General features: G+C 39.4%; 1 protein-coding gene across 2 annotated transcripts in view; it reads left to right on the top strand.

The window, feature by feature from the left end:
- Positions 1-22,818, top strand: part of ankrd11 (ankyrin repeat domain 11) — a 132,801-nt gene that overhangs the window by 68,998 nt on the left and 40,985 nt on the right. For both annotated transcript variants that reach the window (XM_078400844.1, XM_078400845.1), the window contains exons 4-5: positions 3,139-3,280; positions 22,494-22,652. In XM_078400844.1, coding sequence (XP_078256970.1) covers positions 3,139-3,280; positions 22,494-22,652 — 301 coding nt within the window. The remainder of the gene's footprint in view (positions 1-3,138; positions 3,281-22,493; positions 22,653-22,818) is intronic.

The raw sequence follows: 22,818 nt of genomic DNA, 5'->3' as shown, positions 1-22,818 counted from the left end.
TTTCCAAGACTAGAATATTGTAGTAACAAAGAACCCCCAAGGAGTTACCAATTTGGAGTGTAAAAATTGAGAGGCAAAATGGAGTAAATGGGAATGGCTTTTGTAAATGGGACTGGCATTTTTCCCCTCAGCAATGGTTCAAAAACCATAGAATTGTATTTAAATTAATTGGTAGAATGATTAGAGGAGAGATGAGAGGCTTTCTTTTCTCTGTGTGCATTGTGGAGGCCTGGCATTCACTGCTTAATAGTATGGAAGTGGAAGAAACCATTATTACATACAGAAAGTACTTATGTGGGAAGGAACTGCGGATGCTGGTTTAAACACAAAGTTGGAGTAACTTCGTGGGATAGGCAGCAACTCTGGAGAGAAGGAATGGGTGACGTTTCTGGTCGAGATCCTTCTTCGGACTAGTTAAGGATAAGGGTAACGGAAGATATAGGCAATCATGTAGAGAGATAAAGAACAATGAATGAAAGATATTGGACAGGTATAGGCAGCTGGGATCAAGTGCATCCCGAGAGAAGTTTCGGGAACTAAGGAGTAAACTGAAGAAGGAAATCAGAAGGGCAATCTGCCGGGTAGCATTAAGGACAATCCCAAAAGATTTTATAAATACATAAGGGGGTGGGGGAAAGGGTAACTCGAGAGAGAGTGGGACCACCTCTCAGGAATCAAAGCGGTCACCTATGTGTGGAGCTGCAGGAGATGGGCAAGGTCCTCAAAGAGTATTTCTTTTCTGTATTTAATGAGGAGAAAGGCAGTAGGATGGAGGAACTTAGGGCAGTCAGGGTTACCGTCGAAGAAGTACTGAAGGTACTATCGTGTATGAATGTAGACAAATCTCCAGGGCCTGATCAGATATATCCAAGGACATTACGGGAAATTGTGGGAGCTCTGGTTGAAATTTATGAGTCGTCCTTAAATACAGGAGGTGCTGGAAGACTGGAAGGTGACAAATGTGCCTCTTTTTAACAAGGGCTGCAGGGAAAGTGCTGGGAACTATAGGCCGGTGAGCTTAAAATCTATAGTTGGAAAGTTACTAGAGAGTATTCTGAGGGATAGGTTAAGCAGGCATTTGGATGAGCAAGGTCTGATTAGGGATAGTCAGCATGGTTTTGTACATGGCAGGTCGTGTCTCACAAATCAGATTTTTTTTAAAGAAGTGACCAAAAAAGTCGATGAGGGCAGAGCTGTTGATGTGTATATGGATTTCAGTAAGGCATTCAACAAGGTTTCGCATGGTAGGCTGCTCTTGAAGGTTAGATCGCATGGGTTCCAAGGAGAGAGCTGAATGGATAGCAAATTGGCTCCATGGATGGAAGCAGAGGGTGATAGTGAAAGGTTGCTTCTTGGACTGGAGGCCTGTGACTAGTGGTGTGCCTCAGGGTTTGGTGCTGGACCAGTTACTGTTTGTGATCTACATCAATGATTTGGATGAGAACATGCAGGGCAAGATTAGAAAGTTTGCTGATGATACAAAAGTTAGTGGTTTTGCAGATAATGAAGATGGTTGTGAAAGATTGCAGCAGGATCTGGATCGATTAGCCAGGTGGATGAAAGAATGGTTGATGGAATTTAATACAGAGAAGTGTGAGGTGTTACATTTTGGGACGTCGAACAAGGGCAGGACCAACACAGTAAATGGTAGACCACTGGGTAGCATTGTAGAGCAGAGGGATCTCGGAGTACAGGTGCATGATTCCTTGAAGGTCGAGTCACAGGTAGATAAGGTGTTCAAAAAGGCTTTTGGCATTTTGGCCTTCATCAGTCAGAGTATTGAGTATCAAAGTTGGGAGGTCATGGTGCAGTTGTATAAGACGTTGGTGAGACCGCATTTAGAATATTGTGTTCAGTTCTGGGCACCATGTTATAGAAAAGATAGTGTCAAGCTTGAAAGGGTTCAGAAAAGATTTACGAGGATGTTGTTAGGACTAGAGGGTGTGAGCTATAGGGAGAGGTTGAGTAGGCTGGGTCTCTATTCCATGGAGCACAGGAGAATGAGGGGAGATCTTATAGAGGTGTACAAAATCATGAGAGAAACAGATAGGGTAGATGCACAGAGTCTCTTGCCCAGAGTAGAGGAATCAAGGACCAGAGGGAACAGGTTCAAGGTGAAGGGGAAAGATTTCATAGGAACCCGAGGGGTAACTTTTTCACACAAAGGGTGGTGGGTGTATGGAACAAGCTGCCAGAGGAGGTAGTTGAGGCTGGGACTATCCCATCGTTTAAGAGACAGTTAGACCGGCACATGGATAGGACAGGTTTGGAGGGATATGGACCAAGCGCAGGCAAGTGAGACTCGTGTAGCTGGGACATTGTTGGCCGGTTTGGGCAAGTTGGGCCGAAGGGCCTGTTTCACACTGTTTCCAAAAAATAACGATGTCGGAGATGGTCCAAGTAAATTTGAGTGCAGGATGTTGATGAAATCCATGAGTTCTGCATGGTTGCAGGAGGTAGCATCGATGCAGTCGTCAATGTAGCGGAGATAGAGTTCGGTGATAGGGCCAGTTTACGCCTGGAACAGGGATTGTTCAATGTACCCAGCAGAGGCAGGCATAGCTGGAGCCCGTGTGGGTGCCCATAGCTACGCCTTGGACTTGGAGGAAGTGGGAGGAGTCAAAGGAGAAGTTGTTGAGGACCAGCTCTGCGGAGTAGAGTGTTAGTAGAACTTTTTTCAACCTACAGGGACATGATAGGCTGTATCATCAGTACCCATCCTATGTCATAATATTTTTACCGTTTCTTTAGTAAAGCAATAATTTTCTCACCACCACCCAATAGACAGACGCGCCTGCAATTGTTCAGATCTAGCTGTCTTTTATGTAGATACATTGCATCTGCTTTGTTTTAATACATGGCACTATTATTTATTTAAGTAGATTTGTTAATTTATAAGAGATAACCCTTATATATATTTTTTATTAGCATGCTTTTATTAGGTGGCATTTGGATTGATTGGTTGATTCATGGTGGACATAAGGGAACATAAATAACAAATAAAAGTCTTGAAATGCGGTTTATGTAAATTTTATAGTTGTGATTAAAAACAAACTTCAGTGTTGTATATTTTGCAATAACAGATAAATAAAGCTTCCTTCAAATAACTTTTGAGCTGTGCGCCTCTTTCTAATCCAGGATAAGGAAAAAATCTCATGTAGCAAGACTCCAAAGCTGGACAGAAGTGATGGAGGGAAAGAGGTGAAAGAGAAGGCATCGAAGAGGAAACTGCCTTTTACTGTTGGGGTTAACAGCGGTGATCAGAAAGACTCAGACACTGGTAAGACGGAAGTTTTGCCAAAGCTTTATATGTTTGTATTAATATTAAATGTTCCATGTCCTGCAACGGAATGTTTAATAATTAAGGGATATGGGCATGCAATAATGGCGAGAAAGAGTACAAGACATTACTGAAAAATGTTTTTGGTAAATGCGTGGTGAGGTTCTGGAACGTTCTACCTCAAATAAATATCAAAACAAATCGTTGGGTTAAGAGTTGAACAAGTGTTGCTAAATGGAATTACAGCATGGTCCCAATAGGTGAAAGGAAAGTGCTGTCTCCAGTGTTGTGAATTTTTATATTGTTATAAACTTCAAGAAATGATTCAACAGCCATGAACAATTCAAAATAGATTTGTATTTAATTTTCAGTTTGTTTTATATCAATTCTCTCATCAAGGAGTCTTCCCGTTTGTGGTCCTGCCTTGTAGCAAATTGCTTGTAATGGAGTTTAATATTTTACCAGAAGAAACCTGCTAATGTCCTTTTCTAATTGTCTTATGTCAAATTATTTCGTTTTCTATTTATAATTATATGTATAAACATCATTTGAATATTATGCTCATTATATTCCTTCACTTTTCTACTTGGTGCCTATTTATCTGTAAATTAGTAAAAATATTTTGATATATAGTATAATAACATATAACTTACAGAACATATAGTGTAATATATCACTATTGTAAAATATTAAATTATTTGTGAAACTGAACAACAAAATATGCAATTTTGAGGTGCTGTTTATACTATCATCTAAACATAATGTGATTTTGTAAAGTTATTTCAAAAAGTAAAGCAATTAACGTTTTTCTTAAAATATCTCACAAGATATGTGTAATGATGTTAAAGCATTTATTTCTGATTACCAGTAGCCCTTTTACAGTGGTAGGTCACTTTTTCTTACAATAGGGTGCCTTGCAGTGTAATGTCGTTAAAAATGGAAGTCATGCTGTGGAGCAAACGATTCTCTTAGAAGGACATTGATAAATCAAATTGACTTTTGTCACAATTTCCAGAGGTAGTTTACTAACTGCCAGATTTTCTGAATCTTCTTTCAGTTGTCAAATATTTAACCTCTGATCTTTTGCCTTATTGTGATGATTGTCTTTGAATCTCTGCACATATTGTCTACCAAAATAAAACTGTTACTAGTCAATGTGTGTTAAACATGGAAATAGATAGAGAGATTGAAACTAAATTTGTGTGGAAAGTTAGTGGAGGCATTTTTACAGTAACAGTTACACCAATTTTATTTGTGAGTGACATTGATTTTTAAGAGAATAAGAATTTTCAAATCATAGAATCATTTGTTAGAATCGGCTCTCTTATTTCAGCTTGACCATCAGATAGGTGCATGATTTGCATTTCATCTTTTATTAAAGGTCACTTGTTTAAATATATGGTTATTTATAGCATTTAGATAACCAACGTATTAAACATTATAAATACAGTCCACGCTAGGTAAATGTAAGTTTGAGTAACATAAAAATTGACCATCTTCATAGAAATGTGAAGCAATCAATACTGTGGCAGGTGTATGTACTGAGCTTACATCACAAGGCAGAATGCTAGCTTAGTATCTTAAAATCAAAGTGTCATAAAATTGTTTAATGTAGTTTTTTATATTCACTTCATGAGAATTACTGAAATTTGGGTTACATATGGATTGTCAAAGAATGTTTGCCTAATACAGTAAAACTCTAATAATCCAGCTTGTGAGTCTGAGTTAGAAAGGCAAATTCTCTGCACTATTAGACAATACTCCTATTAATAGCTCCACATATCTAATTCATTTTTTGTATCGATGTCACAAAGTGGTGGAATTTTCTAATGGGTATGGTGAGTTTAAAGGAAGAGCGGGAAACAGGTTTAAAGGGAGCACTGCAAATGGCACCTGGTAAGCCAGGCACTTAACTGTCTAATTTCCAAACTATCGGACAGTGAATTATCGGTGTTTTACTGGACTATTATTCATTGGTGATACATTTTTGGTGAATTCCATTATATTCAAACCATTGGCACTTCAAATCTCCATTACGTATATACAATGTATTAGTAATAGCTGCACAACTGATGTTTCCAATTTTGTCTCAGGAATGATAACCCAAGTTGATTTGGAAAGCCCTTTTTGTACTTGAGAAATTTGGATGAAAATAACAATATTTAATTTGGAACTGCATGTGGTGAATTGACTAACCAGGGAATTCTTGCATTGAATGTCTGGATCACACTTCTTTATATATTTTTGATGCACAACTGTAAATTTGTAGAAATTATTAAACTTTAAGAGGCTGGAAAATGAATGGGGCATTGCAGAATGTTATCGTCCGGGAAAAGAGTTATCGGTATTTAATGTTGAAATGTAAATTGCTATTTGTAAAAATGAGTGCTAAACCATACCTTTGCCTAAGTTATATTGCACCTTTTGTTACTGGATCTCCGAACAGATGTTGAAATGCTGACGGTAACAGCCATAAGCAAATGTCAAAGATCAAAGCTATGTGGAATGATCCAGAGAGGCTTTAACATTCCAGTTTGTAAAGTCATTTTATAGAAGTGCACAACATTATCACATTTATATATATATATTGGGCCCAGATATGAGAAGTTTGATCAGGACTTTGCCTAAGTCCCATTGACTTCTCTAACTTTAGATAATTCCTCTGTCCCTCTCTTCCCCTCCCCTTTCCCAGTTCTCCCACTGTCTTCCTTCCCCACCTATATCCTTTCTTTGTCCCCTCCCCCCTGACATCAGTCTGAAGAAGGGTCTCGACCCGAAACGTCACCCATTCCTTCTCTCCTAGATGCTGCCTGACCTGCTGAGTTACTCCAGCATTTTGTGATACCTTCGATTTGTACCAGCATCTGCAGTTATTTTCCTACAGGACTTTGCCTAATATCAGCCAGGTCTGGGCAGATTTATTAATCCAAGACTGTGAATGGATTTTAAAAGTGATATTTTTAAATAAAAGATTCAAAACTTTGCCCATGAGTTAGTAATGCAATTTCCGAAGATCTTTAGTTCCACATTGACTAACAAACCTCTTTGATCTTATATTAACTGCTAAGAGAATTTTAACAATCAAAACAGAACCCAGGTTTCCGTCATTCTCACAATGTGCAGAAAAATGGAAGATTGTAACCAAAGACAAGATGCCAGAAGGGAAAAATAATCTCAGCGCCCTTTACAAAATGATTAATGATGAAGTCCGGCTCTCAGCCTTCAAGAAGAATTATGTGGAAATATCAACATTTTTAAATTTCTCAATGCTCATCAGTTTTCCATCTCCCATCCTTCATAAAATTTGAGCTTCTCCAAACTCTGCTACTGGTGTTCAAACTTGCAGTAAGTTCGGTTCACACACCATTAAACCGACATGGTGCTTGCTTCTGTCAAAGCAATGAGTCTGTCTTAAATTTCACAAATGTTTTTGAAAACTCCTCTGGTTTTGCTCTCACTTTCTCTTTAATGTCCTCTAAAATTGTATCCCTTTGATTGCTGAACTGGATCTCTTGTGGAGTCTGATTTCATTGATCACTATTGGCAGCTGTATCGCTAGCCACCTAGGTCTTAAACTCTGGAATTACCTATCTGAACCTTTCCACATCTTAATTTTCTCCTTCAAAATGCTCATGAAAATGTATCATTGTTACTAAGCTTTTAATAATCCCCTTTAATGTCTTAGAATGCTAACTGATGGTAAGTGTTCCAGAAAAGCAGACTTTGAAAGTTCAAACAATTCTAGGCCTAATATTCTCTGAGGCTATTGGTAGATTTAGTTTGAGTTGCAAAAATGTGATATATGTAACTCTCATCAAATTAGTCTTCCTTTAACATCTCTATTGTATGGCACAGCTACAGTTGTACCCTGAACTTTGCTATATGTACTCTCTAGCCAGCAACACGTGACATTGTTCACAGTTATGGCTATACAAAAATTACTCGTGGTCATTCCACTAATTTGTGATCCTGGTGACTGATATTGGTGGTTACAGGGCCTAATCTTTGTCACCTCCATAAACAGCTCAATCACCAGTGTATTGCTTCACTGGTGGCTTCAACCGTTAAGCTGGTAGAACTTGTACTGGGGCTCGCTTGGGCAGCTGACAACACAGTGGTAAAAACGTTGATTTCTCTCATTTTAAAGTACCCCCTGCATTCCCTCTCTACTCCCCTTCCCCCCTTCCTCCACCCTAGACATCCTACTAGTTTCATTGTTCACATCCTTGTATCCCTTCATTATCACCTCTCCCCAGCCAACAATGGGGCGTTATGAACTCCACCTTTCCTTGATCGTCTGTTACTGGCCCTGATTAGTTCTGGCGTTTTCCTACCTCCAATTTCGTCCCCTCTACTTTAGACCCGAAACGTCACCCATCCTTTTTCTCCGGCGATGCTGCCTGACCAGTTGACTTTCTCCAGCATTTTGTGTCTATCTTCTTGTACTGGGGCAAGCTGAATCTTAGAAAATGTTAAATTTTCAATGTAATTTCACGTTCGAAGTAAAATAGGAAACAAGAAAAGTGAAGGGAAAGACCGTAATTTTTTTTTCAATCACCAGCAAAAATCAAGGAATGAGACCAACATTAACTAATCAGTCTCAAGGAGGGTCCCAATCCGAAATGTCTCCTAACTATGTTCTCCTTGGATGTACCTGCTAAGTTACTCCACTATTTTGTATCTTTGGTAAAACAGCATCTTGTTTCTACAACAATAACTTCTATTTATTTATACCCTTGATGATAATACAACATGATGGTTCAGAAGTATGTTAGAAAACACCATTTAACAGCAAACAATATGACATCAAAGGGCAGGTGTAAACGTTTGGTCAAAGTCATCAATATGAGCGAATGCCTTAAAGGAGAAAAAATTGAGTAGGAGGAGATGTTGCCTTCTGAAGACAGCCATGATTATTGGAACAATCAAATACAGGAACAGTCTGGAAGCCAGAACTGGAGAAAGAAATGTCTTATTGGTGTACAATTGAATGAAATTAGAGTGAAGACTATGCTTCGTTTCAAGAAAAACCTAAGCAATTTAAATTGAGGCAATGCTTAATGTGCAACAAATGTGGATCATGGAACGGGGGTAAATGGTAAACTGGGCAAATTAGTTGGGGAAGAATGGCAGACTTCTAGATAAGTTTATGGAGGGCAGAAAGAGAGATCAGCCAATAATGTGTTGGAATAGTCACATTTAGAGTAATGCAAGCATAGCTGAGGATCATCAGCAACCACCAAGCTGAATTGGGTCGATTTTGGTACTGTCAATGAGGTGGAAATAGGGAATTGTGTCATTTGTAGGGATGCTGAAAATGTATTTGCTTGTGGACAATTCTAGGAACCAGATTTTTTCCCCCAGGATGTCAAGTTAGTATCGTTAAAAAAATGCCATAATCTCATGAGCTTTCATATGTTTAAATGGCACATATTTTGGTGATTTACTGTTGCAGCTTAGATTGTGGAAAAGCTAATGTAATTGGGCAACAACATTGATTTCCACATTTAGTTGTTCACGTGCAGGCATTGGATAAACTTGCCTTTCATTCTGAGTACCACATCAGGACTACAAGCATTTGTGTGTTTGTTGTAACTGATCAAGAATCTATGCAGATGTTGGAGTGTTCTCTGTTGGTGAAGTAACAATATTATTTATGTTGGCCATTTAGTTCAATAGATTGTTACCACATGTAAATGTACCAAAATATCTAAGAATAGTACTAAATGTTGTTACTTGGCATTGCACACAATAAAGAACATGGTCAATTTGAACAGTTTTGTATGTTTTGCTGTTTTTTTTAATCAACCCCTCTTCTATATCATGCCCGTGTCTGTGTTTGATTTGTGGAGCCCAAGTAAATATCGAGAAAGCTATTGATGCAAGGTACTTAGAGTTACACAGCCTGATCATATTTATTTCCACAAAACCAATAATGGGATCTTCTCTTTTACTTCTCAATAGTTATTCTTCACCAGGAAGAGTTGAAACACAGAAAAAATACTGTTTTTCGTGTGTTTGTTCTTGTGCTCCCATTAACCAATACATCGTGATGAAGGCAGAAATGTGTAGTGTGAAACAGTCACCAACTTTCTGGGTAGAATTTGTTTTTAAATTGTGATTTTATTTTGCAGTTTTGAAATCAATAACTTAATTAAAAATTATAACATATCAGAATGAGCTATATATCCATTTATCCGAGACAAAAAGCACCATAAAAAAGATGGTAGGAATTATAGAGTTGCAGCCACCATAATAACTCATTTAGCTAAACGAGCTGCAAAGTTGGATTAAAATAAATTTGGAAGATGGATCATAGTAAATTTGAATCTTAATGAGTAACAATAGTGAATACATTCACTTGCATGTATACATTTTTACTGGCTGGATAACACTGTAAATTTGTCAACAAGACTGTTGCTGCTTTTGGGATGAAATCTAGCTTTCTGCTTGATTTACAGTGCAGTTCTCGCCCTGTTGTGAATGGAATGTCTACTCTGTTCCTCAGTGTATACTTTCTCCAACAGGTTTTTGCAGGCTGCATTGGGAAGCAAATCCTCAGGTAAGAAAAAGGCAATTAAAGTTCATTGTGTTCATTTTTAACGTAAGACCTGCTTTGAGCCTCTAAATATATTGATGGCATCTCCATGTTCCGAATGGTTACTTTCAGTGTATGAAAATTTGTTGACTGCCCTAATGGGCATAGTTTGGGGAGATCTAATAAATCTAAAAAGTGAAATTTAATAGTAAAGTTTATTTTGAACAACTGCAACAAGGTCTGTATGATAAATGAAGTTTAAAATGTATCCTTTCAGTACTTGAAGCGATTTAAAACTGCATGGCATGCTTGGACAGCTTGGGTACAGTTTAGGATATTGTGCGTGAGAGCCATTGGAGACCAGAATAGGTCCATCAGATCCATCTGTTGTGTAATTCTGAATCAAACCACATTTATTTGGCATTATCCTAATAGATTCTCATAATGCTCCTCTTCCTTAGTCATAAACAGGGAATTATGATTGTGAGAGATTTTCGCCAAATGAGAATATTTTTATAGCATTTTTGTCTCCAGAAATGTGCATTGAAATATATTTTGTCCATAGTTTATAGCCATTTCTATAGTTCTGAAATCTGCTTTTGTTTTTGAAAGGTTCATTGACTCAGCAATTAACCACTCATTACTCGGTTTACAGTGATGCTGAGCAGTACTCACTGAATAAATGATACACGAGTAATTTTTGCAGCACAACTGAATTAAGATATCTTCTATGCAATTGTGTAACTGTAAATATGAAGCATAGAAGAATTCAGCAAGTTTGTAGACAGTAAAATAGTTAATTAATGCAGAAAGATCGCCATGGGCTAATTATACCATTCCAATGTTAACTGGGCTGTTGTGGCCATTCTACTTGTTTTTTTCCCCTTTATCTTTCAGGTGAATGATCAGTCTTTTTCCCAGCATAGGGGAAAAAGACAGGGCATAGATTTAATGTGCAAGGGTAGAGTCAAGAGTGCTTGATTGTCACGTGTACCGTCAACAGAACAATTAAATTCTCAGCTGCAGCAGCTAAAGTGCTGCTCTATATGTGCAATATACACAGATAATATTTAATAATACAAAATGCAAGAAATTAATAACTCTAATACCAAGTAACCATAATAGTCCAAAAACCAAAGTCTGTAGTGCAACCAAAGATGCAATCAAAGACAAAATTCATAGTTGCTGAGGTTAGAGTTGTGTATTGTTCAAGAACCTGATGGTTGCAGGGAAGAAGCTATTCTTGAACTAAGTGGTCACTGTTTTCAGGCACCTGTAGCCTTCACTAGATGCTAGGAGCTAAATGAGAGTGCTGAGGGTGGTGTGAGTCTTTGCCGATATTGGCTTCCTTTTTGAGGCTGTGCCTCCTTTGATGGTGGGAAGGTCACTTCTTGTGAATAACTGGTCAGTGTCCACCACTCTAATCTCTCTTGATGTTGGCCATTTGAGTTGCTGAAACAGGACATGATGCGTCCAGTCAGTATGCCCTCTGCTTTACAACTGTGGATGTTCAATGGAATATTCATCAACGTTCCAAATCATGTCAGTTTTTTTAGGAAGTAGAAGCGCTAATGCAATCACAAAGAAGGCTCGTCAATGTGTTGGGCCCAGGACAGATGTTCATAGATATGCACGCCAAGGAACTTGAATCTATTAGCACACTCTCAGGCTGTTAACTCTCTTTCCACTGTCAAGACAGATTCATGGAAATCAACAATCAGCTCCTTAGTCTCGCTAACATTGAGAGCAAGATTGTTTTGACACCATTCAATCAAATTTTCAATCTGCTTCCTGTACTCTAATTATTACCAATTATCCATCCAACAATGATGATATTGTCAGCGAATTTAAACATGACGTTGGAACTGTGACTGGCCCCACTGTCGTGGGTATAGAGTAGAGTGAGGGGCTAATGGGTTGAGGTACTTGCTAAAGTAGGAGTTGGGTGCCATAACCAAGCTCACTAAGCACTTCGTGGATGTTAGTTCCACTGATCACAAAAACTCCAGCCAATTAGTCCACACAGGTTTTAAGAGCATGGCCTGGTTCACAAGTTATAGGAGTAGAATTAGGCCATTTGGCCCATTGAGTCTACTCTGCCATTAAATCATGGCTGATCTCTGCCTCCTAATCCCATTTTCCTGCCTTCAACCCATAACCCTTGGCACCCGTTCTAATCAAGAATTTGTCTATCCCTGCCTTAACAATATCCACTGACTTGGCCTCCACAGCCCTCTTGTGGCAATGAGCTCCACAGATTAACTACCCTTTGACTAAAGAAGTTCCTCCTCACCTACTTTCTAAAAGAGCACCCTTTAATTCTAAGGCTATGACCTCTGGTCCTAGACTCTCCCACCAGTGGAAACGTCCTTTCCACATCCACTCTATCTCTGCCTTTCATTATTCTGTAAGTTTCAATGAGGTCTCCCTTCAACCTTCTAAACTCCAGCGAGTAGAGGCCCAATGCTGTCAAACGCTCATCATATGCTAACCCACTCATTCCTGGAATAATTTTTGTAAACCTCCAGAGCCAGCACATCCTCAGAGATGGGGCCCAAATTTGCTCATATGACTCCAAATGCGACCTGATCAGCACCTTAGAGAGCCTCAGCATTACACCTCTGTTTTTGTATTCCAGTCCTCTTGATATACATGCTAGCAATGAATTTGCCCTCCTTACCACTTTTTGGGTCCTGCACCAGCAACCCCACATCTCTTTGCACCTCCGATTCCTGGATTATCCCTCCATTTAGAAAATAATGGATACATCTTAAGGGCTGGATGCTTTCCAAGGGTTCATTCTCATGAAGGACCTTCTCTGACTTGGTGACTGAGATTACAATGTCGTTGGGTGCTGTGGGAGTCTCAGAAAGTGTAACGATGTTCTTCTCCCTTTTGAAGTGAGTGTAGAAAGTATTGAGCTCGCCTGAGAGAAATAGCTCACTATCACGTGAGGTGCCGTTTGGTTTCATCCCATAGAAAATGATGGAGTGCAAATCCTGTCACAGCTGACGATGGTTCATCTTAGCCCCTTTAGAGGGAAAGTATGTTTGGCTTTTTGGCCACATTAAAGTTGTACCTAGACCTCCTGCATCACCAGACTTGAATGTCTGAGATCTGGCTCTCAGTAGATTACGGACCTCCTGATTCATCCAAGGCTCTGGTTAGGGAATGCTTGGATGGTCTTGTTGGGAACACACTCTTGATTTAAAGGGAAACTGAAGAACAACTTTTTCACACCGAGAATGGCAAAGCTGCCAGAGGAAATAATAGACGTGGGTACAATTACAACATTTAAAATACATGTAGAAAACTACACGGGCAGAAAAGGTTGATGGATATAAACCAAATGCAGAGAAATGAGACAAGTTCAAGTTGGCAACTTGGTCAGCATGGTTGAGTTGGGCTGGTGTGCTGCATTGCTCTGACTCTGATTCTCTGACTATCCCTTTTGCATTAAGTGCAGTTCCATTATTATTTACAACTAATATGAGGAAAGCAAACCCTGTATCAACTACATGTTATAAAACCCAAATGTCAGAACTAAGAATAAATCAGTTTTCACCCATTTAACGTGAGGATGATGGCACCACTATAAATTTTCCTTAAGATTCGAGAGTTATTTTGCAAATAGAATCAAGGATTAGCAATAGGAAATAATTAAGCAATGAAAGAGTGTAAGTTGAACTCGTGCTATGACAAAATATTTGTGACAGCTGAAGTCTCATTGACACTGGAAGATGAGATCAAACTTAAGAGTTTTCCGTTAATTTTGGCATGACTTAGGAACAGTTTGGATAAATGTAAAGAACATTGTAAAAATAACTGAAAGTAATTAGAAATGTCATGAAATTCCGAAAGTTTATGATTATTAAGGACAATAAAAACGCTTTATTTTGAGGCATGGACAGTAAAAGATTGGACAAGAGACAGAAATATGTTTTTAATGTTGAGCCAAAGATAGAAACGTTAAGTATTTGGGATCAATTTTCATGCATGATTTGGATATTTCATGAAATTGTCAAACATGCATATAGCAAATAATCGTTGGTAGTAAGTAATCAAATTTAAGGCTATTAAATGAATGATTTTTCGAGCAAACAGAGAATCTTGGCAGAACGTTGCAAAACAAATGTTAATTTTTAGTAATGTCGATATACTGTTACAGTATAACAGTATAATGTTATATTGTATTCTCAGAGGAGTCACGTGAGAATGTTGCAATAACAATATTTAAACAACTGAATTCTACAATTAAAGAATTACGTTATACAGAAAAAAATACTGCTCTAGTCAAACATATTTCTTTAAGTTGTGCTTTACCAATCATATAAATTATTTGAAGACGATAAATAAGGGAATGTAATGAATGTTGAATGTAGATATTTAATAGTTTGTATGAAGAGGGGAAAAAAGTTGGAATGTTCCCGTGGAATTAAGGAAAATATGGTCACTTAGAAAGGATTTGAGGCCAGAAAGCAAACTGGAATGAAGGGAAGTGGTGAATAGCTTTAGTGTTGAGGCTGCTGCATGAACAATATAAATAAAATATCTGGATATTATCTAGATGGCTGATGAGAGAAAATTGTCTGATAAGAATCATCGATCAGCAAAAATAGCATTATACAGAGAAATGTAGAATAAGTTACAGAAATGCAAATGTACTTTCTGTATTGTTACACAGGTAATTACCCATAATACTTGTTGAACGTGTAATATTTTGTATGAAGCTACAGCAATGTAACCAAATGGTCTATTTCCATGGTGTGTAAATTCTGTGACTGTTGAAAATGAATGTAGATGTTTATTGGGTTGTTAACAAATACTTTGGTTCTGTCTTCACTAAGGAAGACATAAACCGTCTGCCGGAAATAGCGGGGGACCGGGGTCTAATGAGATGGAGGAACTGAGGGAAATCCAGGTTAGTCGGGAAGTGGTGTTAGGTAAATTAAATGGATTAAAGGCAGATAAATCCCCAGGGCCAGATAGGCTGCATCCCAGAGTGCTTAAGGAAGTAGCCTCAGAAATAGTGGATGCATTAGTGATGATTTTTCAAAACTCCTTAGATTCTGGAGTAGTTCCTGAGGACTGGAGGGTAGCTAATGTAACCCCACTTTTTAAAAAGGGAGGGAGAGAGAAAACGGGGAATTATAGACCAGTTAGCCTAACATCGATAGTGGGGAAAATGCTAGAGTCAGTTATTAAAGATGTGATAGCATCACATTTGGAAAGTGGTGAAATCATCGGACAAAGTCAGCATGGATTTACAAAAGGCAAATCATGTCTGACGAATCTTATAGAATTTTTCGAGGATGTAACTAGTAGAGTGGATAAGGGAGAACCAGTCGATGTGTTATATCTGGACTTGCAGAAGGCCTTCGACAAGGTCCCACATAGGAGATTGGTGTACAAACTTAAAGCACACGGTATTGAGGGTTCAGTGTTAAGGTGGATAGAAAATTGGTTGGCGGACAGGAAGCAAAGAGTAGGAATAGACGGGTCCTTTTCGGAATGGCAGGCAGTGACTAGTGGGGTACCGCAAGGCTCAGTGCTGGGACCCCAGTTATTTACAGTGTATATTAATGATTTGGACGAGGGAATTGAATGCAACATCTCTAAGTTTGCGGATGACACGAAGTTGGGTGGCAGTGTGAGCTGCGAGGAGAATGCTAGGAGGCTGCAGAGTGACTTGGATAGATTAGGCGAGTGGGCAAATGCATGGCAGATGCAATATAATGTGGATAAATGTGAGGTTATCCACTTTGGCGGCAAGAACAGGAAAGCAGAGTATTACCTGAATGATGAACGATTAGGAGAAGGGGAGATGCAACGTGACCTGGGTGTCATGGTGCACCAGTCATTGAAAGCAAGCGTGCAGGTGCAGCAGGCAGTGAAGAAAGCGAATGGTATGTTGCCATTCATAGCAAGAGGATTTGAGTATAGGAGCAGGGAGGTTCTATTGCAGTTGTACAGGGCCTTGGTGAGACCGCACCTGGAGTATTGTGTGCAGTTTTGGTCTCCTAATCTGAGGAAAGACATTCTTGCCTTAGAGGGAGTACAGAGAAGGTTCACTAGATTGATCCCTGGGATGGCGGGACTTTCATATGAAGAAAGACTGGATAGACTAGGCTTGTACTCGCTGGAATTTAGAAGACTGAGGGGGGATCTTATAGAAACATAAAATTCTTAAGGGGTTGGAGAAGCTAGATGCGGGAAGATTGTTCCCGATGTTGGGGGAGTCCAGAACCAGGGGTCACAGCTTAAGGATAAGGGGGAAGTCTTTTAGGACCGAGATGAGAAAACATTTCTTCACACAGAGAGTGGTGAGTCTGTGGAATTCTCTGCCACAGAAGGTATTTGAGGCCAGTTCATTGGCTATATTTAAGAGGGAGTTAGATGCCCTTTTTGCTAAAGGGATCAGGGGGTATGGAGAGAAGGCAGGTACAGGTTACTGAGCTGGATGATCAGCCATGATCATTTTGAATGGCGGTGCATGCTCGAAGGGCCGAATGGCCTACTCCTGCACCTATTTTCTATGTTTCTATGTTAACCAACTATAAACAGATAAATGCAGTTAATTTCTGTGTTGAATTTTGCAGCCTAAAATGCCATTTGTATTAACTGCACATCTGTCAGTGAATTTAAATAATTTTAAGATTGCTGGGAAAAGTTTAAGTTGCTCTTTGAATCCGTGAGGAGTAATATTAATGTAATGTAATTTATATTTGGCTAGAAAGGAATACAAGAGAAATTCAAGTCAAGACCGAAGAGTAAAGAGCCTGTCTCACTTAGGCGATTTTAAAGCGACTGCCGGCGACTAGGCTGTCGCCGACAGTTTGCCGGGTGTCGTGAGGAGTCTTCAAAGAATCGTAGTGGATCTCAGCGCGTCGCTGAGAAATCATCCGGAGTGAAATTTCTCGGCGACAGCTGCCTTGTCGCCAGGTATTGTTGCTTATTGCGGGTGCTGTCGCATGCTGTCCCCAGGTTTGCTAGGTTCTCTTAGATGCATTTAGAAGCACATAATATTAACATAAGTAAAGTAATTTCAAGATACCATAAAATACTTGTGTTTAACCAATTTATTTACCGTCAGGACATTTGACAGGTAGATTGGAGGCGACAGTTTGACAGTCAGGTAAGCGTGGGAATTTTCGCGATGTTTATGGCCATCAGCCATTCCATTTAAAGTAGGCTCCCAACCCAGATATGCAACCCAGAAACCAGATATGCATCTCCCGTACATTTTCAAAGAATGCCCACACACTTTTCACAAAAATCCATTTAACCACTTTTAAAATTGAATTTCTTAATACTGCCATTAGTAAACTGGAAGTCAATCCAGTTTACGCCTTGTTACCGTGAACCTTGGTTTTTAAGTAAACCCATACAAGATGTTATAGTTCAAAACTCTTGAGTACTTACCGACTTGTCAGTGATTTCAGCGAAAGTTAGGACATCGGAGATGCATTGACAGCGTGGGAATTTCGCGATGTTTCCGAAGACGGTGTAATCTCGACCTGACTCGGCATTGTCGTGGTCATTGTCTTTGGGTAAAAGAAAATCTCGGCGATCTGCTACGACTTTGACAGTCGCCGGCAGTCGCCTAAAAAATCGCCTAAGTGGGACAGGCCCTTAAGTGTTGTTTCACTTTAAAAATTGGAGGAAAGGGAGTTAGTTGGCCAGATGTTCAGAATCAAAAACAGCCGAAATGTAAAATCGTATTTGCCTTGGAGGTATTGTTCAAAGTTAGATTATCTGGCAATCGCCCTTTAGTCCGAAAAGTCCAATAACTCCAATGCCCTAGAGGAGCAGTGTAAGCCAAGGAAAGTCCACGTGACAGCTTGAAAAGACAGCTGACAGGAGGGAATAAACCCCGCTGGAGCTGTTATGAGTTAACACCTCATTGCAGCAGTGGCGTAGATTATAAACAGTCTCGCTGCACCCCTTAAAGGCTACGACAAATAAAAGAAAGATACTCCTAGAGTCTGCGAGAGCTGGGGCGGAAGATGACTCACAGGTGGATTACCCGGTTACACATCACCGAACGGAAAATATATTGATTAGCTCATCAATGAAGGACAGCAGCTCAGTGCTAGAGGGAAAGAAGCTCCAGGTGTGTTCTTGTGGTTGGCAGAAAGTAACAATAGCAAATGGCCTCAGAATACATCAGGGAAAGAAGAAGTGCTTGTTGGAGGGAATGCAGGGAAATCGCATTGAGCAGTACTTCTTGAGAAGTCAGTCGAGTGTAGTCCAGCGACGGGTAGAAAACCACAGTTTGCAGGATATCATTACCCTTATTACTGATGAGGAGGGAACAAGCGCTGTAGAGGGGGGTGTAGGTGGTGGTGAGGTTAATCTGCCAATCAGGGAGAAGAATGGTGAACTAGGGCAAGTGAAATGGCCTAGGGCAAGTGAAAGGAAAGAATGGGAAACTTAATATAGAATTGGTAAAGGCGTAAGAGAGTCTGAAACGGACAGTGGAAAACAAGTTAGATAAGATGGGAGAGTTTATTTATCAATATGGTGCAGACTTGTTTGGTGTAGAGAAAAAGAAGCTCAGACAAGCGAGAGAAATCAAGAGATTAGTGAAGGAGACAGTTGAGCAAGCAGTGGAGAAAGGCTACAGTTGATGAGAAAGGGAATTAATGTTTTGCAAGAAGTTAAGAAATCGGTTAGCAATATTAAGGAGGGCAGAACACCCTAGGAGGAAAAGAAAGAAGAAGGAGCGAGTCAGGTCAGCATTTTATAAGGATCCATTTAAATTTGTTAAAAGAATGTTTAGTCAAGAAAAAAGTAGAAGTTCAAAGCTTCAAAGGAAGAGTGAGAGGGATATTGTAAGTTGGTGTATATAGTTAGATAATACTCTGGTTTTGGGGTTGGTTTTCTTAGTTGAGTGCTTATCCTGGCGTTATAGCACAAGTACTTTGTGTTTTAATAACAGAGCTTTATTTGTCGTTCAGTACCGAAGTACCGAACGAAACTACATAGCAGTCATAGAAAAAAAAATAGAAAAAAAAGAACACAAGACACATAACCCCAACACAAACGTCCACCACAGTGACTCCAAACACCCCCTCACTGTGATGGAGGCAACAAAACTTCCACTCTCTTCCCCACGCCCACGGACAGACAGCTCGTCCCTGACCGACCCGCACAGTCCCCGCACCGGGCGCTGAAACGTCTCGCGGCCGAACCGGGCGATGAAAGGCCCGCGACCAAGCCTTGCGCAGCTAAGTCCCGTGGTCGAGCCGCACCGGGTGATGTCAAGTCCCGCAGCCGAGCCGCACCAGCGGTGAAAAGTCCCGCAGCCGAGCCGCACCGGGCGATGTAAAGCCCCGCGGCCGAGCCGCACCGGGCGATGTTAAGTCCCGCAGCCGAGCCGCACCAGCGATGTAAAGCCCCGCAGCCGAGCTGCACCGGGCGATGTTAAGTCCCGCAGCCGAGTTGCACCGGGCGGTGTTAAGCCCCGCAGCCGAGCTGCACCGGGCGGTGTTAAGCCCCGCAGCCGAGCTGCACTTGTATGACTGCTGCAACAAAACTGCTGATGGAGGCAGTGAATGATAGATCTAATGTCTAAATAAACAAGGAAATCTCTTGGTCTTTGTTGGTTTGAAGCTACATGCATCCAGGCAAGTGGTGAGTATTCAATTGCACTTGTACCTTGAGCTTGTATCAGCTGAAGAAACTTCAGAATATTCAGGGGCACTGTAGAACTTGCAGCGCCATTTACAGAAGAATTATCCCCACATAAGAATTTTTTAGAATTTTACCTCAAGTTTGTTGCTGTAAATATCCAGCTGCTTTTGATAAGATCTGTTTGGGCGGTGAATCATTGGAACTTTCTGCCTTCGAGGGAGATGGAGGCCAGAACATTAGATATATTTCAGGTGGATGATCAGCCATGATCACAATGAATGGCGGTGCTGGCTCGAAGGGCCAAATGGCCTCCTCCTGCACCTATTTTCTATGGTTCTATGAATAAATATTTGAAAGATTGAGTAATTAAATGCTATGGGGAACTGGCACAGAGGAGTTGAGGCCAATATGCACAAGATGTGATTGTTTGAAATGATGTGGAGGCTTTGGGTCCTGGTTGCCTACTACTTGTCCTATATTCTTGTGTTCTGGTGAGCATTACATGGCTGGAAATTAGAAATTACAATGTCAGCATTGCTGTCTCTAATCACCTAATCACAATGCACAATTGAAAAATAACAATTAAGAGTCTGAGGAAAAAAACATGAATTTTGTGGCACTTTCTAGTCAAAGATGTGTGCATGCCAAGTATGACTTTGCAAATAAAAAGTCTATTGTATGCAGTAGGTTAGGTGCATAATATGCAAATGATTATTGTGGGGCAATCTGATTTTGGTATGAGAACAATTTATAGTTATTGCATTCTTATATTCAAAATAAATTTGTTTTAAAAATTATAATTGGATGATGGTAAGAAATTTGGGGGAACTAAAAGTAAATAAGAAATCTTTCAACAATTTCACAGTGATTTAATACAGATGACAGACAAATAAGACTAATTTTCATTGTTTAATTGTGTAACAGGTGTAGTTTAGTCATAAAGAGCAATGTTTTAGGGAGATTGTATTTAAAATGTGACCTTTTGTTAAAACCTGAAACAGTATTGTAGACTTCTGATATTCACAAAACAAAATAATGACAGTTTGATTCATGTATTGCCTTATCTATCCTTATTCTTGTGGCCCAATCTCCCTGCAGTGAATGCCAAAATAATTGTATGCTGTATCAAAATCCTAACCTTGTATTTCATATATGATGTCTCTTTAAACACCATTAATACCTGCTCACTGTTTTAAGAAGTAAAATATTTATTCTTTGTGCCAAGGAATATAACTTAAATTTATTTCCCAATATACTTCATCTGTTGTCCAAAAAAATATCTCCTACTTAGCATATTATTGTTTTAATTATTATTAATAATAATAATAGTATAGGAAAAGTCCACAGAGGAGGTAGGTCAATAAACTGTGCGTAACATAGTAATGTAGTTTGAGAATCGGTTTATCGGACTGAAGGCAAAGGAGTGAGAATAAACTGAGTCTTAAGGTTGGCATGCTGTGACTGGTGGAGTACCACAGGGATTGATGCTTGGTCTGCAGCTGTTCACAATCAGTATCAACCATTTGCTCAAGGACACCAAATGTGTAAGTTTGTTGACAAAATTAAACAAGGTTATTATTGTGATACAGAGAAGATGTAAAGAGGCTTCCAGGGAAATGGACAAGTTGAGTGAGTGGGGAGAAACGTAGCAGATGGAATATATTGTGAAAAATCTGAGGTCATCCACTTTGGTGCACATAACGGAAGAGTAGAATACTTGTTAAATGGTGAGAAATTGGTTGTTTATTTTCAAAGCGACCCAGGTGTACTTGTATGCAGGGCACTGAAGACCAACTTGCAGGGTGCAGCAAGTGATTCGGAAGGTAAATGGTACATCAGCTTCCCTTTTGAGAGAATTTGAAAATAAGACTTCCTTGGTTTTATTGCCTTATATAGGGCCTTGGTGAAACAATATATGGATTACTGTGTGCAGTTCTGATTTTCCAATCAAAGAGATGATGCATTTGTTATGCATTCAGTGAAGATTCACCAGAAGAGTGAAGATTCACCAGCCTGGTTCCAGGGATGGTCGGTTTGTTGTGTGTGAGTGGGATGAGGTAATCGAGGAAGGATGTTTCCCCAGATGGAGGAGTCAAGGATGAGGAAGCACGGATACAGAATAAATCCGAAACTATTTAGGACTGAGACGAGAAGAAATTTCTTCAGAAAATAGAAATCTTTACCCTGGAGTCGCTGTGTTCATTCAAAACAGACATAATAAAGTAATGCTGAGGTAGTAGATCCATCATGCTGATGAATGGTGGAAGGGGGTCAAATGGCTGGATGGCTTACTCTTACTCATTATTCCTTATGGTAAATAAATGTTATAATTTCAAAAAATACTTAAATATTGAATTTTTTTTAAATGGTTTTAGATTATTATAAATTCTCTAAATCTTTTAGTGGCAAATGATTATGTCAGATCATTACTAACATTAGGATTCCAAGTGTATGTTCTTCTTTTGCAATAGGACTTTGGTACTTGAAGTAAATTTTGCATTTTCTTTTATTAATATAGTTGGCATGTTGGCGACTTTGCTTGATGTGATTACTTCATTTTTGGATAAACTGCAATGAAACAATCTTATTTTTTCTTGTATTATGGGAACATTTTACATTTAAAGTTGTTTTTGAAAGCAAAAAAATAGTGAATGTGCCTCTGAGTGACATTTAACCATCAATTCTTGCAAAATTCCAAATTTATTCTCTAGCCGAGCAAGTGCAAATTAGAATTGTACAGAACCCCGATGTCATACTGTTAGCAACTCTGAAAGAAATGGGCAAATGTGTGACTATTAAATTTGGGTTAATTGTGTTCCATAATGTCAGATTGTTTTTCAGATGCTTGGCTTTCCCAGGCTCTTAGATGAAGAACATTGTTGTTGTGAGATACCAGTCTGTTCACACCGTTAGAAGGTGCATAAAGGAGATAAAACCAAAGGTGGTGGGAAAATATGCCTTGACTTTGAAATATTACATGCAACACAAAATGTCTTGCTCCCTCCCAAAACAAAAAATCTTTGTCACCTTTGCTTGCAGAAAAGCAAGGTCCAGAACGGAAAAGAGTGAAGAAAGAGGCTGGAACCAGAAGGTCTGGATTGTTTGGGGCAGGAATAAGGGCAGGCTGTCCACTCTCAGAACGACAACAAGTTGCTTTGCTGATGCAAATGACGGCAGAAGAATCAGCAAATAGTCCAGGTCAGCTCTAAGAATAGTTAAAAGGCTGGAATGTATGTGGTGGTGATGAAAGTGGAATCTTTTAAGTTTTTACTATTGTTTTGATTTACTTATGGTTCTTTTTTTTTCATGCAATGCCACAATCAAGGTAATAGTTATATAATAATTGGATTGTCTTATAAATTGA

The sequence above is a fragment of the Rhinoraja longicauda genome, chromosome 6 (assembly GCF_053455715.1).
Source record: "Rhinoraja longicauda isolate Sanriku21f chromosome 6, sRhiLon1.1, whole genome shotgun sequence".
Taxonomy (NCBI): domain Eukaryota; kingdom Metazoa; phylum Chordata; class Chondrichthyes; order Rajiformes; family Arhynchobatidae; genus Rhinoraja; species Rhinoraja longicauda.
Note: the sequence above shows the minus strand (reverse complement) of the source record. Positions and strands in the feature narration are given on the sequence as shown.